General features: G+C 55.5%; 1 protein-coding gene across 1 annotated transcript in view; it reads left to right on the top strand.

Annotated features, from left to right (window-relative positions):
* The window catches only part of BANP (BTG3 associated nuclear protein), a 132669-nt gene extending 119698 nt beyond the window's left edge, over positions 1-12971 (top strand). Inside the window, exon 13 of the mRNA XM_078062987.1 lies at positions 12542-12971. Within this exon, the coding sequence (XP_077919113.1) occupies positions 12542-12595 (54 nt within the window). The 3' untranslated portion in view covers positions 12596-12971. The remainder of the gene's footprint in view (positions 1-12541) is intronic.
* Positions 12972-13180: the final 209 nt, after the last annotated feature.

The raw sequence follows: 13180 nt of genomic DNA, 5'->3' as shown, positions 1-13180 counted from the left end.
TTACTGATGCATTTATCAATTGTTTCCTTACTATTCTGTAGTTCCCTTGTTTCTGGTTCCTCTGTGGAGTGATGGTTCTCTGCGGTGGAGCACTTTGATGCCCTTTCCTTTCTAGGGTTTTGTTTGCCTTCACTGTGAAGCTAACTTAACATCTTTTTCAAGTTGATAACAACTTTAATCACATGGAAAACTGCTCTTTACCCTTACCCCATTTTATGCTTTTGATGTCACAATTTATACCTTCTTATATTGTGTATTTATTGGCAAATTATTGTAGCTAGTTCTTTTTTTTTTTTAATTTTTATCTGAAGTAGGCTTCACACCCAGCGTGGGGCTTAAAGTCATGACCCTGAGATCTAGAGTCACATGCTCTTCCGCCTGAGCCAGCCGGGCGCCCCCAGATGGTTATTTTTAATACTTCTGTCCTTTAATGTTTGTGCAAGAGTCAGTGATGAGCACGTGCACACGTGTTAGAGTGTTGGGACTTTGCGTGTGTCCTCACCTGCATCAGTGTGTCCTGTATGTTCGTGTCTTGTGTTACGAATTAGTGTCCACCCATTACACCTGCAGAGCTCCCTTCAGCACCTCTCGGAAGGCAGGCTCGTGCTAACGACCTCCCTCCGCTTGTGTCTGTCCCGGGATGGCTTTCTGTCCTTCGTTGCCAGAGGACACCTCTGTGGCTGTCCTGGTTGGCAGCCTTTTTCTTTCCGCGCTCTGCCTGCGTCACCTCGCTGGCCCCCGGCCTCCATTGCTTCTGTGGAGAACTCTGCTGGGAGCCTGTGGGTTCCCTGGTGGTTCCCAGTTATTCTGTGGCCGCTTTCAAACCTTTTCTTCCCTGCGATTTTGGAGAGTTTCATTATAAGTGTCCCAGAGGAGCTAGTTTGGGGTTGGAATCTGGGGGGTGTTGGAGCTTTGTGAACTTGTATTTCTTGAACTCAGCTCTCAGCACCCCTCCGCCTCTCTCCTCCTGGGACTCCAGTCACGCGCACATGGCTTCTCTGGAAGTTCTCCCGGAGCTCCCGTTGGGTTCTCCTCCCCTTTGCAGTTTGCTCCCCTTGCTGGGTGAGTCCAGGGGCAGGTCTCCTGGCCTGCCGCTGCCTCTCCTGCCGGACCCGTCTTCACTGAAGCTCTCCATTCATCTCATTGTTTTCTTCAAGGTCAGGGTTTCTGGTTTTAGAAAAATACTTTCTATTTCTTTGCTGAACTTCTTTCTTCTGTCCATGCATTGTTTCCCTGATTTTGTTTAATTGTGTGTGTTTTCTTGTTTACTGAATTTCTTTGGAAAGGTTATTCTGCATTCTCTCCAGACACTTCATGACCCTCCCTTTCTTTAGGGTCATTGTCGTTCTCTTGGTTTCCTTTTGAGGTGTCATGTTTCCGTGATTTTCTTTGGTCCTTGTGGTCTTGTGTTGGCGTCTGGACATTTGAAGAAGTAGGCACCCATTCCGGTCTGCCTGGATGGGCTCTGGCAGGGAAGCCTTTCACAGCCCGTCTGGGAACCTGGGTGAGCTGGCTGGCCGTGTTCCAGTGGGCTTGCTGCTGGAGTCCTCGGGTAGGCGGCCTGGTGCCCGGGTCTGCAGGGTCGGGTCTGGACCCCGGGTTCACTGCGGGCCAGCGCCGGAGTCTCTGGGGCATTCAGGCGCGTACCTGGCCCCCCACCCCCGCCCCTGCGGAGCGTGTCTATCTCGGTGCAAAACTGTCTTTTCTTAGCTGTGCACCACTGGGGTGCGGTAATCCCCACCCGCACTCTGGAGCTCTTGCAAAAGCATTCTCCTGCGGGGAGAGTTGTTCAAACTGATTTTTCCAGGAGGGGACGAGCACCAGAAAGCCCTGTGCCCCCATCTTGCTGATGCGACTCTTAGTAGCTCCCATCTTTATGAAGTCTCACCTGTAACCTAAACGGTTGTCACAAGGAAAATTCCAGGCACAGATGACTTCACTGTTAAGTGTTTAGATATGTTTCAGAAAGAACACAGTCTGTTAGAAACTCTTCCACAGAAGAACAACAACAACGAAAAAGGCTCATGTCCCGTCTTGTTTTATGAGGCAGCATAACCTTGACGCCCGAACCTGACAAGGACGTTGCAAAGAAAAGGCAGGAAAGGAAGGAGAGAGGGAGAGAAAGAAGGATGGTTACAGGGCGGTGTTTCTTTTGAAAATCCCAAACAGTCCTAAACAAAGGATGAACAAGCTGGATTTCATAATATTGAGTCCCATTAGATTATGAGCAAATTGGGTTGGGTTCAGGAATGCAGGTTTGTATATTTAAAAAATCAATCAGTATAATTCACCACATTAATGAAGAGACAAACCATATGATCTTGATAAACAGAAAAATCATTTGTACAGTTCAACACCCATTCATGATTAAGAGAGCTTTTAGCAAACTAGGGGTAGAAAGGAACTTCCTTCATTTAATCAACTGAGAACTCTATGGCAAATATCCTGCTTCATTAGGAGGTATCGGCCGCTCTGTCCCCGAGGTGAGGTTGAAACAAGACTGGCTGCTCACCACGTCAGTTGTCCCTGCACCACAGAGCCTGGCCAGAAAAGGAGATTTAAAGATGTAAGTCTTGAAAATCCAGAAATAAAACTGTCATCATTTGCAGAGATACGGTTATATATGAAGAAAATCCAGAGAAATCCGTAAGCAAGCTATCAAAAGTCGTGAGTAAAGTTAGCAAGGTTGCTGGCCACATGCTCAACGTACAAGACTTGATTCTATTTCTAATTACCAGGAAAAGTCAATAATGATCCCTTACCTTATATATTATAGCCTTTCAGACACTGAAATTATGTAGAAATTGACAAAAGATACCTGAGACAGACAGCTGTAAAGTACTGAAGAAAACCTGGCGGTGTCTGGCACGTTTGTGGATTGGAAGCTTCAAGGTATCCGTTCTTACCTAAATGGTGGATTCGGTGCAATTCCAGCTGAAATCCAAGCAGGGAGTTTTTGTGGAAGTTGACAAGCTTGGTCTGGAATGTATTTGAAAGTGCAAAGGGCCAGGAATAGCAGAGACCGTCTTGAAGACTTTGAACAACTTTGGAGGACAGTGTGGACGCAGGGCATCGGGGCGGGATGAGGTGCCTACAGGCAGACCCACTCGTGCAGGGTTTCTCGTCGAGCGATGAACGACGCGGCGCAGCACAGAGAGGAAGGGCGCTGTGGTCCACGGTGGTTCTGGGTCAGCTAGATACGCACAGGGGAGCAATCGTGAACCCTCATCCACAACGTGTCCTGAAATCTGAGACAGCACGCATGGGAAACCCCACGAAACTCCTAGGAGGTAATGAAGGAGGACAGCCACCGGTGTTAGAAGCCCCCCGGGGGGGAGAGACCGTAGTGACCTGGGGAGCCTGGCATCATGGGCACATCACTGCATGCTTTTCTCTGTCACTCTTCAATTTAAAAGGTTTTTTTTTTTTAAGATTTTATTCATTTATTAGAGAGAGCATGAGTAGGGAGTAGGGGCAGAGAAAGAGGGAGAAGCAGACTCCCCGCTGAGCAGGGAGCAGGATGTGGGGCTCGATCCCAGGACCCTGGGATCATGAGCTGAGCTGAAGGCAGACATTTAACGACTGAGCCACCCAGGCGCCCCTAAAAGGTTGCTTTTTAAATAAAACAAAAGACAAAAGTTTGCCACCAGCAGACCCACACTGAAAGGAGTTTTACAGACTGTCCTTTTGGCAAAGGGAGAGTGATCCTAGACGGGAGATCCTGAGGTGCAGGGAAAGTGCAAATACAGTAGTAGTCTGAGAAACTGACTGTATTGAAGAAAATAACGTCTGTAGGGCTTAAAAAGAAACAGAACTAGCGTATCACGGAGGAGGATTCAGAAGGAACGCAGGAGACTGCTACGTTTGGATTTGGGTCTAGCGAGCTGCGGTTCCTTATCCAGGCCCGTGTATAGCGTCCAACAAATGGCGGGGCGCGGGGTTGGAGGGGGGAGTTAGGATTCAGAAGAGCCCCCGGTCAGTGCAGAAGGAGGCAAGGAAGTAGGGGGACGGTGGAGGGCTCTGCGTGGAGGGCAGACAGCGGGGAAGCGGGCTGAAATGAGCGCACACAGGCAGTGTTCAGGCGCTCACGGGAGGGCAGGCGTCCCCGCCGGCAGTCTGGCCGAGGCAGGACAGCGGTTGGGGCCCCGTCGCTCCTGGGGCGGCCGTGATCCAGCACGGGCAACCGAGCGGCTATGCCGTGTTTTTGCTGCCTTGCAGCGCACGGGAGGAGGGCCCTGCGGACCCCTCGCTGGGGTGGGGACCCTGAGGGGTGTTGAGCTCATGAGCGCAGCCGGGTTTAACCTTAGAATATCGCCCAGTGTAACTCGGCGCTTAAGAGAAAATAGGAGCGTCTCAGCAGAAGCAGCTCTTGATAAACATCACCGATTCAGAATGTTAAAAAAGGAGACGACAAGGACGGTTAGCATTCTAGAAACACAAGGGAACCTCCGCAGCTTGGTCAGGGGCTTCCACCAACACTGGTCTGCTGATGGCGTGCTGCACACGTCACTGGGACTCGGGAGCACCTGGTGATGGGTAGTGGGAGGGGAGAGACCCATCACGATGACGTGACTGTGTTCTAGAACATTCCAAATAATTTCCAAAGATGAATTATCGGAACTGTTAAGAGAGCTCAGCATGTTTGGGGGATCAAAGTCGACGCACGAAATACTGCATCTCTACAGACCAGCAGCAAGCTCTGAAAATGAAATGTTAACAAGCCGTCATCAGCGTAGGCTTACAGTATGTGAAATACCAACTTCTAAATCCCATTCCGGAGGCACTGTTTTGGGGGGAGGCCTGCCCCGCGTCGGTGGGGTGGAGCGCCGTTTGCCCTGGGCCTGGCCTGTCCCCTGTACCATGGCCACTCCCTCAAATCCCGGCGCGGGGGGGACCCGTGCCCCCACGTCAGGACCACCTGCCCAGCCCGGACTCCAGGCCCAGCCCTGCCTGTGTGCCCTCCTGCCTGCAGCCACTTCGTCTGTCACTCACCTTGGCCAAACCCCAAGCTTGGAAAACCTGCCCTTTTGCTGGCCTGCACCCGCAGCTGCCCCTGGTGGGCTGGGGAGAAGTCACTGGCCGGCGGGTTGCACGTCAGCTGGGAGGCCCCGCACTCCCCGGCGGACACTTAATGCTGCGGTGGTCTCATCCTTCCTCCCGCTTGCGCTCAGCCAGCCTGCTGCGTCTCCCCGTCTCACTCACCTGGGGATGCTCCCTGACGTCACCCACCGAAGCAGAAGAGAGGTTCTGCCTCGTTGCCCATTGACTGTCTCCTGCCGTTCCCATGAAGGAGCCACCGTGCGCCCCTGTAAGGCCGGCCCACCTGCCCCCCCCCCCCCCCCCCCCCGCCGCCCTGGGCCCCGTGCACAGACAGGCCCTGGGGAGATGGATGGGGGTGAGCTCTGGGCGCTTAGTGGCTGCGGGCGGTGGAAACAGGAATGCATGGAAGCCGTGCGTCCGGTGTGGGCAGGGGCGGGCGGCAGCCGGCAGCGGGGTGAGGGCAGCAGGGCTGGGGCCGTGACAGGCTTCCCGCTCTGGCCCCTGGGATTGAGCCAGGCCTTCCCGGAATCTGGCACACACATCGTCAGACAGATGATGGGTTTGATCTGAGGCCATCAGAGTCCAACGGCCATGCCCCTGTGGGTGCTCACGACTTGGCCACCAGTGCCAACTGAGGCCAGTGTTCCCCAATGAGGAAAATGACACATCTGTAGAAGGCCAAGCTTGCCTCCATGATGGCAAGAGCCCTGTCCCGGTCTCGTGCCTCAGCCCAGCAGGAAGACGGAGGGCGACAAGCCCTGTGTAAGGAGCAGCCTCTTCCTTACAGGCGGCCCTGGAGAATGGGGGTCTGAGGTCAAAGGGGCGCTCATGGTGCACTTGCCCTTTGGACAGAGTGGGCGGTGCTCACCGTCGGCTCCCGGGTGGTCTCCCCCGGGGCTCGGCTTCCTGCTTGACTTGGCACGAGAGGCTGGAGAAGGCAGAGGCCAGGGTGCATCTTTCCTCTTTCCCACACCCCATCCCAACAGCGGTCCCGTTGGAGGCCCTGGGTTCTGCTCCCACCCTCTGCCCTCGCTGGCACTGGTCTTGGGGACTATCCACACCTCCTGATTTAAGAGACGTGCTTGACCTTGAATTCAAGTCCAACCCCAAGCTGCTGGAGACGCTCCATTGTGCTCCTCCCCCGTGACCCCCTCGTGGACCTCCGGTGACCCCAGTCTGTCTCTTCTGCCCAGAGATAAATGGGCTTCTCCTGAGCTCCAGACCCAGCAGTTGAAGCATGGGGTGCAGGTCACAGTCAGGCACAGATCAGAGCAAAGCCAGAAACCCACGCTTGCTTGGGGACGGCGTGGGGCGTGGGCCTTTGCCCTGAAGTTGTCATCTGCTGCTGTTTATCAAGCCTCAGAGCCGTGAGTGGTGCGAGGTGCTCGCCCTGTGTAGTCTCCCCGAATCCCGGCTGTGACCTGTGAGCCAGGTTTGCATTCACATCGGCTCCGTGTGCCCAGAGAGGGGAGGCAGCTCCGGCAGCATCTCAGCATCTCGGCCTCCTGCCCGCTCCGCGCCTTCCCAGCGTGATCCCGCCGGTGGGTCTCCGCGCCCCCAGTGGCGTGGAGTGGTTTGTGCGCGCTCTGGGCTCAGCGTGTCCGGTGGGCGTGTGGCTCGGCGGGAACACTGCTGGCACGGTCTCCCTGAGAGCGGTTTCCCTCTCCCACTCTCCCCCACGTGGATGATGCTGGGAACTTCTGAGGCTGCCGCTCACGCCAGGCGGGGTGGGCTCAGAGCTCAGACCCCCCCCCCCGGCCCCCCACATTCTCACTTTCAGAAGGGCTTGTCCCCACGTCCCCGAGGCACAGCCGTTTAAAGTCACTGGTCTGGATTCCGTTTTCCAGACTGTGCCAGGCAGAGGGTAGAAAGGCCCCAGCACAAGACAGGAGCTGGAGGGAACTTTCTTCCTCTGTGTCCTTGGTGGCTACCCCATGACCGTTGGTCATGCTCCCTGGTCGTGCTCCCACCATGACCGTGCTCCCATGCTCCCACCATGACCGTGCTCCCACCATGACCATGCTCCCATGACCGTGCTTCTCCCATGACCATGCTCCTCCCATGGCCGTGCTCCTCCCATGACCGTGCTTCTCCCATGACCGTGCTCCTCCCATGGCCGTGCTCCCATGGCCGTGCTCCCATGGTGGTCATGCCCCCATGGCTGCAAACTTCCATGAGGTCGGCATCGTGAGGTGTCCTAAGTGCATTGAGTCGTGGCCGCCGTCACTGCACACCCCGCCCTTCCCCTACTGAGGCTGGCACTGCGGTGGCGCCCGCGGGTCTGGGGCCTGGCCGAGGGGCAGCGTTTGGGCCTGGGGGATGTGTGTGTGGGCTTGCTCTCTCTCCTTATAGAATCAAGCCGCTGCTTGCTGTCCTGGGTGCAGCACAAGCCCGGGAGGCTCTGAGCGTCAGGGCCCATGCCCCCGGGGGTACAGTGGTGACACCAGCTGGCACTGTGGTGCCCAGCACAGGAGTGATACGCATTCACCACTGGGCCCGGTCTGGGATCTGTGATGTGGGTATTGCTTTTCTTGAAGAGGCCCCACAAAACCTGGAATTGCCCTTCACCTCGTCACCAGCTCCCACATGTCTCAGAACCAGTGGCTGAGTGACAGCGGGAAGGGGTCCAGTCATGGGACCAGAATGTGGGCAGTGGGTCTGGTTTTCAGCTCGTTTCCTATGCACTGTGCCTGGGACCCTTCTGGTTCCTGACCCTCCCAAATAAGCCGTACTTTTTATAAGGCTAAGCTGAAACCCCCAGAGCTGGGGGATGCTTCCTTGTGGGGGACAGACACCGGCCTCCGTCCCGGGCAGGCCCCTGCTTCCCTCCGGGCCCTGCCTGTCACAAGAAATGGACCCTCTCGAGACCCCTGCCCAGCTCTTGCTGGCCCACATGATACGGTTTAAACACCCCTTCAGGTCACTCTGTCTGACCGTGTCCTGCCCGGCCCTGCTCGGGCCATCCAGGCTGTCTGGAGGAGGTGAGCTGCGGGTCCAGCCCTCACCCCTGGCTGCTGGCCCTGTTCCCTAGCAAGGACCTCCGGGTGTAACCACGGAGGGGCCCTGACCGGCCGCCAGGCCGAGTGGGTGTGGGTCAGGCCTCTCCACGGATCCCAGGCTCTCTGCGCCTGCCCCAGGCCGAGGCATGCCTCAGTGAGGACTTCATGCTGGCCGGCGGGCCTGGGGCAGCTCCAGGAATCCCCCTGAGCCAGACCCGGCTTATCACAGCGAAGCAGCTCCATCCTTGCTGGCCTCCTCCAGCCCTTTGCTGCGTCTGTGATTGGTGGGTTTTCAAGAATGATCTCAGTGCCGTGGGTGTAGTGGACTTCGGGCCCATGGCTGCTGATGACAGGGAAAGCCTGTGTTTGCTCCCTTTGCAGTTTGTCACAAACCTTGCAGATGGATCTCGAGAGTAAAATTCGCTTTCCTCTCGTGCTTCTCTCTCGAGCCAGGACCAGGCCCCCAGAGGCCCAGGGGACTGCCCAAGTGCTCCCCGCCCTGCCTCAGCCCTCTCTCCTCCCGCTCAGCGGCGAGGCCGGGGCATCATTTCGCCAGAGCCTTGCAGCTTAACAGGGTACAAAGGTGGGTCATAGAGGACCCTGTGGTTCTCAGCCAGGGGTGATTCTGACCCCCCGTGGGACATGGGCCAACATCTGAAGATCTTTTTGGTTGTTACAACTGGGGAAGGGGGTGCTACTGGCATCTAGTGGGGGGAGGCAGGACCCAGGACCTGTGGGGACAGGAGTTGGAGTGAGGAAGGAGGGAAGAGGGAGGGTGTGGGGAGCAGTGGGGGGAGGAAGAAAATCCCGAAGGCCCTCACTTCTCCAGTAAGGCCAGGTGTCTCTCAGAGCACGGTTGGCTTCCCATCTGCATGGCATCCGTTCTTTGCCTTGGCCAGGAGTTGGGGGGGGGCAGATGGGAGAAGGGATGCCCTGGCCTAAGGGGTCTCCCACCCTGATGTCTGCATGCAGTGGCCACTGGAGGAGTGGGCACTGGATGGGCTTTCTGTGGATGCTCAGGGTACAAGAGACATGCCTGTCCCTCGGGGCCTTGCTCAAGCCCATGCCCTGGGCACCTCCTCACTGACCACCCCTCTGGGACGGCCTGGCCATCCTACAGCCTGGGCCCTCCTCTGGGCCGAGGCCCCAGGAAGCAGAGCATGTGGTGGATGGTGGGGGGTTCAGCTTGGATCAGGAGAGGCTGGGGGACAGCCTGGCAGAGCTGAGGATGTGGATGGGTCAGCCCCACACGCAGGGCTAACACTGGTCCAGGAGATGGAGGAAGACGTGTGGACATGACGTGGACGACGCAGCAGGGCCACACAAAAGCAGGGGAGTGCCCGCGGACAGCAGCTACCCGCCGGGCAGGGGTGTGGCGTCGGGGGCCGACGGGCCGTGACCTGCACTGCCCAGCACCTTGGTGTGTGGGCTCGGCTCCTGCACACTCAGCCCTTCTCCCGCAAGGCTCAGTGTGCTAGCAGAGTGGGAAGCAACATCCTGATAGTCCATGTGAACCCCATCCCCGTTCGGCCAGAGAGCAGAGAGGGTCTGTCTGTCCGTCTGTGCTCTGCCTCAGCGTGGCTTGCCCACTCTACCTCCTTCAGTGCGTGCAAGTTCCTTGTCTCCTCTTGGCCTCGGTGCTCGTCTGTGTTGTAGGGTGTCCGGCGTCTCCTGGAGATGAGACTCCCATGGGGCAGGAACAGCAGGGACTGAGGCTGTATCTCTTCGCTGGCCCATCAGGGGAGGGGGCAGAACTGCGCTTCGTCCCTTTACTGGTCATGGGAATATTGACTATTTAATGTGGTGTTTCCCAGGTCCCCTCTGCTGCAAGTTATTCTTTTCTTTTTCATTATAAAAAAGGACTCTCTAGAAAAGTACTTTAAAACTGTGTAAACATTTCATGCTTCCTCGAACTTCCACTTTTTCATTCATTTATCTGCGTTTGAACTCAGGAACTAGTTCTTTTTTTTTTTAACAGAGTGTGATGTGTCACTCTCCGTGAGCCATCAAGCTGGCTCCCAAGCGTGTTGACAGCCCCTGGGCTCCTGGTTGGCTTCCTGGCCGCCTGGTGTGTCGGAGTCTTCCAGAAGCACCTGATGCTTCCCTGCCAGACTGGAATCTTCCATCTCTGCAGGGAGTCCTGCTCACTTTTAGTGGAAGATGGTATTCAGAAACCAAGATGTGAATGCTGCGGGTGCTCAGGACCCTTGCACAGCCATGTGCGTGCGTGTGCATGTGTACGTGTCCACGCCGACACACGCGCTCGCTCACCTGCCTTTATGTACTTTTATCTGCTGCTGAGTTTCCCAGGCCAGCGAGTTGTCAGCCTCCTCCCTCATCGAGTGGTCCCCATTTTCAGTTCTTCGATGCACAGAACTCCTCACTTGATCCCTGCCAGGATTCCGTGGCCCTTAGGAACCATCCTCCCTGGGCCTGTCATTGGGTGGATGGCGCTGCCAGGGGCCCACCAGGGAATCTGGGCTGATGGCAAAAGTCAGAACAGAATTTGTCACTGAGGCGCTCTGAACAGATTTCTGAAAGAGTTGCTGGCGTTTGCTGTGTTCTTTATAAGAGCAAAAAGCTGAAAAGCCCTCTCTGTGTCCAAAATGATTCCGTGAACCCTGGCTTGGGCATCTGCTGCAGCCTTCTAGACTCCCGACTGAGGGTCCAGGGGCAGAGGGGGATGGCAGGAATTCTCCAGCCTGAAGTGCGTGGAGGTGAGAGGAGTGAGTGTTTTAGTGAACGCGCTGGGATTTGGCTCCAGGGCTACGCCGCAGAGGAGAGTGCACTCCAGACTCTGGGGTGGCTGGGACTTCCTGCCTTCTGGAGTTATGAGGAGCCCCCAACTCTTCACTCCACAAGACAGCCTCATCCCGTGCCCTCGCTCCTGGGCCAGCAGGGCCTTCTTGGACTTGCCGTGGAGCAGGGAAAGAGGCAGGGAGAAGCAAGTCCTATCTGAACACCCAGCAATCCAGGGTTCACGTGCCCTTTCTCCCTGTGCTGCCGGAGAGGCGCCCTATCTTCCTCTACCTGGACGTGGTTAGTCAGAAGGAAAACCATGCCCACTGTGGCCCATTTCCTTTGTCAAGGCACTTGCCCGACCCCAGGGCCAAGCCTGCCCCTGCGAATGTGCGGCCACCATTTGCTCATCTGACTGCTGGTGCTCTAACCTTTAGAGCCCCGGCCCTTTCTTTGTTCCTGGATTCAGCTGTGGAACAGCCTGGCTAGAGCCACAAGCACAGAAGGAAAGTCTCCCGGGAGGGCCAGATAGAGGGGCAGCATTAAATCCCCAAACTCATGGCTGACCAAGGCTTTGTCGCATCCTGCAGGGCTGAGGAGGCCCCAGGGGCTGAGCTGCAGGGGCTGGGCAGTCTCTGCAGGAGGCCAGGGGCAGAATTATGCCACCGGCCACAGGGGTTCTCACCACTAAACCACTTGCCTTGAAAGAAAAGGTGCCCTCTGCTCTAGGAGCAAGAGAACATGGGAGGGCATGCTGGGCAATGAAGCAAGGGTGCTTGGGGTTCAGGAAGGGGGTTCTCACTGGGCATCAAGGCCCCTCAGGCCAGGCCGTCAGCCTTCATTCGCTCCAACCTCGAGGTTGCTGGCTGATTCTCCCCATCTTCCTGCACAGGTGGTTCAGCCCTCATGTGCCCGGACATCTCTTCCCACTGATGTCCTTTCTCAACCTGAACTTCCTGGTTCCTCATGCTTCCTGGGTTAAGGAGCCCCCTAGTTAATTTCTGCCTCATTGACTGGTATTTCTTTTTGTGGTCTGCAAATACCCTCTCAAGGGTCAAAAGGGCCTTGTATTCTGTGGTGGTGATGGTAGACTAAAATCCAGTGAAATGTACAGTATGTGAATTATATCACAGATAAAACTGTGGTTTTTTTTTTTTTTTTTTTTTTAAGTGGGCTCCACGCCCAGTGTGGAGCCCAACACGGGGCCTGAACTCATGACCCTGAGATCAAGACCTGAGCTCATATCAAGAGTCAGATGCCCAACCTACTGAGCCACCCAGGCGCCCCAAGCTGTAAATTTTTTTTAAAAGGCCTTATCATTTCTAATTACAATAAATAAGTTAATGATAACAGCATAACTTTTTGGCACTTTACTGTTCTTTCTGTTACTCCTTTGGTCTTCAGATAAATGAGTGTAGAAGAGAGCTCAGACACCATCATCATCTCTTCGCTGATAAGGAAGTGGTGTGACAGTCACGGCCCTGGGTAGGGGGTGCTAGGGCTAAGACGGCCCATAGATTTTGACTTTGGCTCTTCCTGTGTACTCACCATCAGCTGACCTTTGATGATTTCACACTGGTCACCATCCTGGTCTAACTTGGTCATTTTCAGATTGATTAGTCTGCGTCCCTTGACCTTTTCATTGCTTTTCTCTGACCCTCTTTCATGGACCTCTCTTTAGGACAGCACTGTGGTGGTCAACCTCTCAGATGACCCCATTGACCCATGCATCTTGGTTTTGTCATCTTCCCACCTTGCATCAGGTCCAGTTCAAGTGGCCAGTGGAATATGGCAGAGCTGGTGGAGTTGACTTCTGAGGCTGAGCTCTAAAAGGTGCTGCAGCTTCATCTTGGTCTCTTGGGTCGCTCACTCTGAAGGATGTCTGTCATCGCTGGGACACTCAGGAAGCCCCATGGAGAGGCCACTTGGAGAGACGCTGAGTTCTGTGGCCAAGAGCACCAACCTGCCAGCTCACTGATGGAGCCACCTTGGAAGGAATCCTGCTGCCCCAGCCACACCTTCAGACGAGACTGCAGCCCCAGCCGACGTGAGCCCACAGCTGCACAAGAGGGCCCAAGCAAGGATGCCCCGTCAAGTCCTTTCCGAGAAAGGGGGTCTGGGTCCCACTTATACAGTTGAGCAGTGCTGTTACCTGCAGCAATATGGAAAATAAACCTGCACTAATGGGCTGAGTGACGGAGCGAGATTTGTGGGGGGAGCTCTGAGGGCGGTTCTGCCCGTGTCTCGTAAGGAAAGGCATGAGGGGAGACAGAAGCTCACCACAGAGGGCTGTTAGAGATCAGGGAGACACCTTCTGTGTTTGAAAATATCTTTCTGATTCGTGATGGCAAACAGTGCTAAAAATAAGAAATGGGAGGGATGTGGACCATTTGGGGAATCAG

Source organism: Halichoerus grypus, chromosome 15, assembly GCF_964656455.1.
Source record: "Halichoerus grypus chromosome 15, mHalGry1.hap1.1, whole genome shotgun sequence".
Taxonomy (NCBI): Eukaryota; Metazoa; Chordata; class Mammalia; order Carnivora; family Phocidae; genus Halichoerus; species Halichoerus grypus.
Note: the sequence above shows the minus strand (reverse complement) of the source record. Positions and strands in the feature narration are given on the sequence as shown.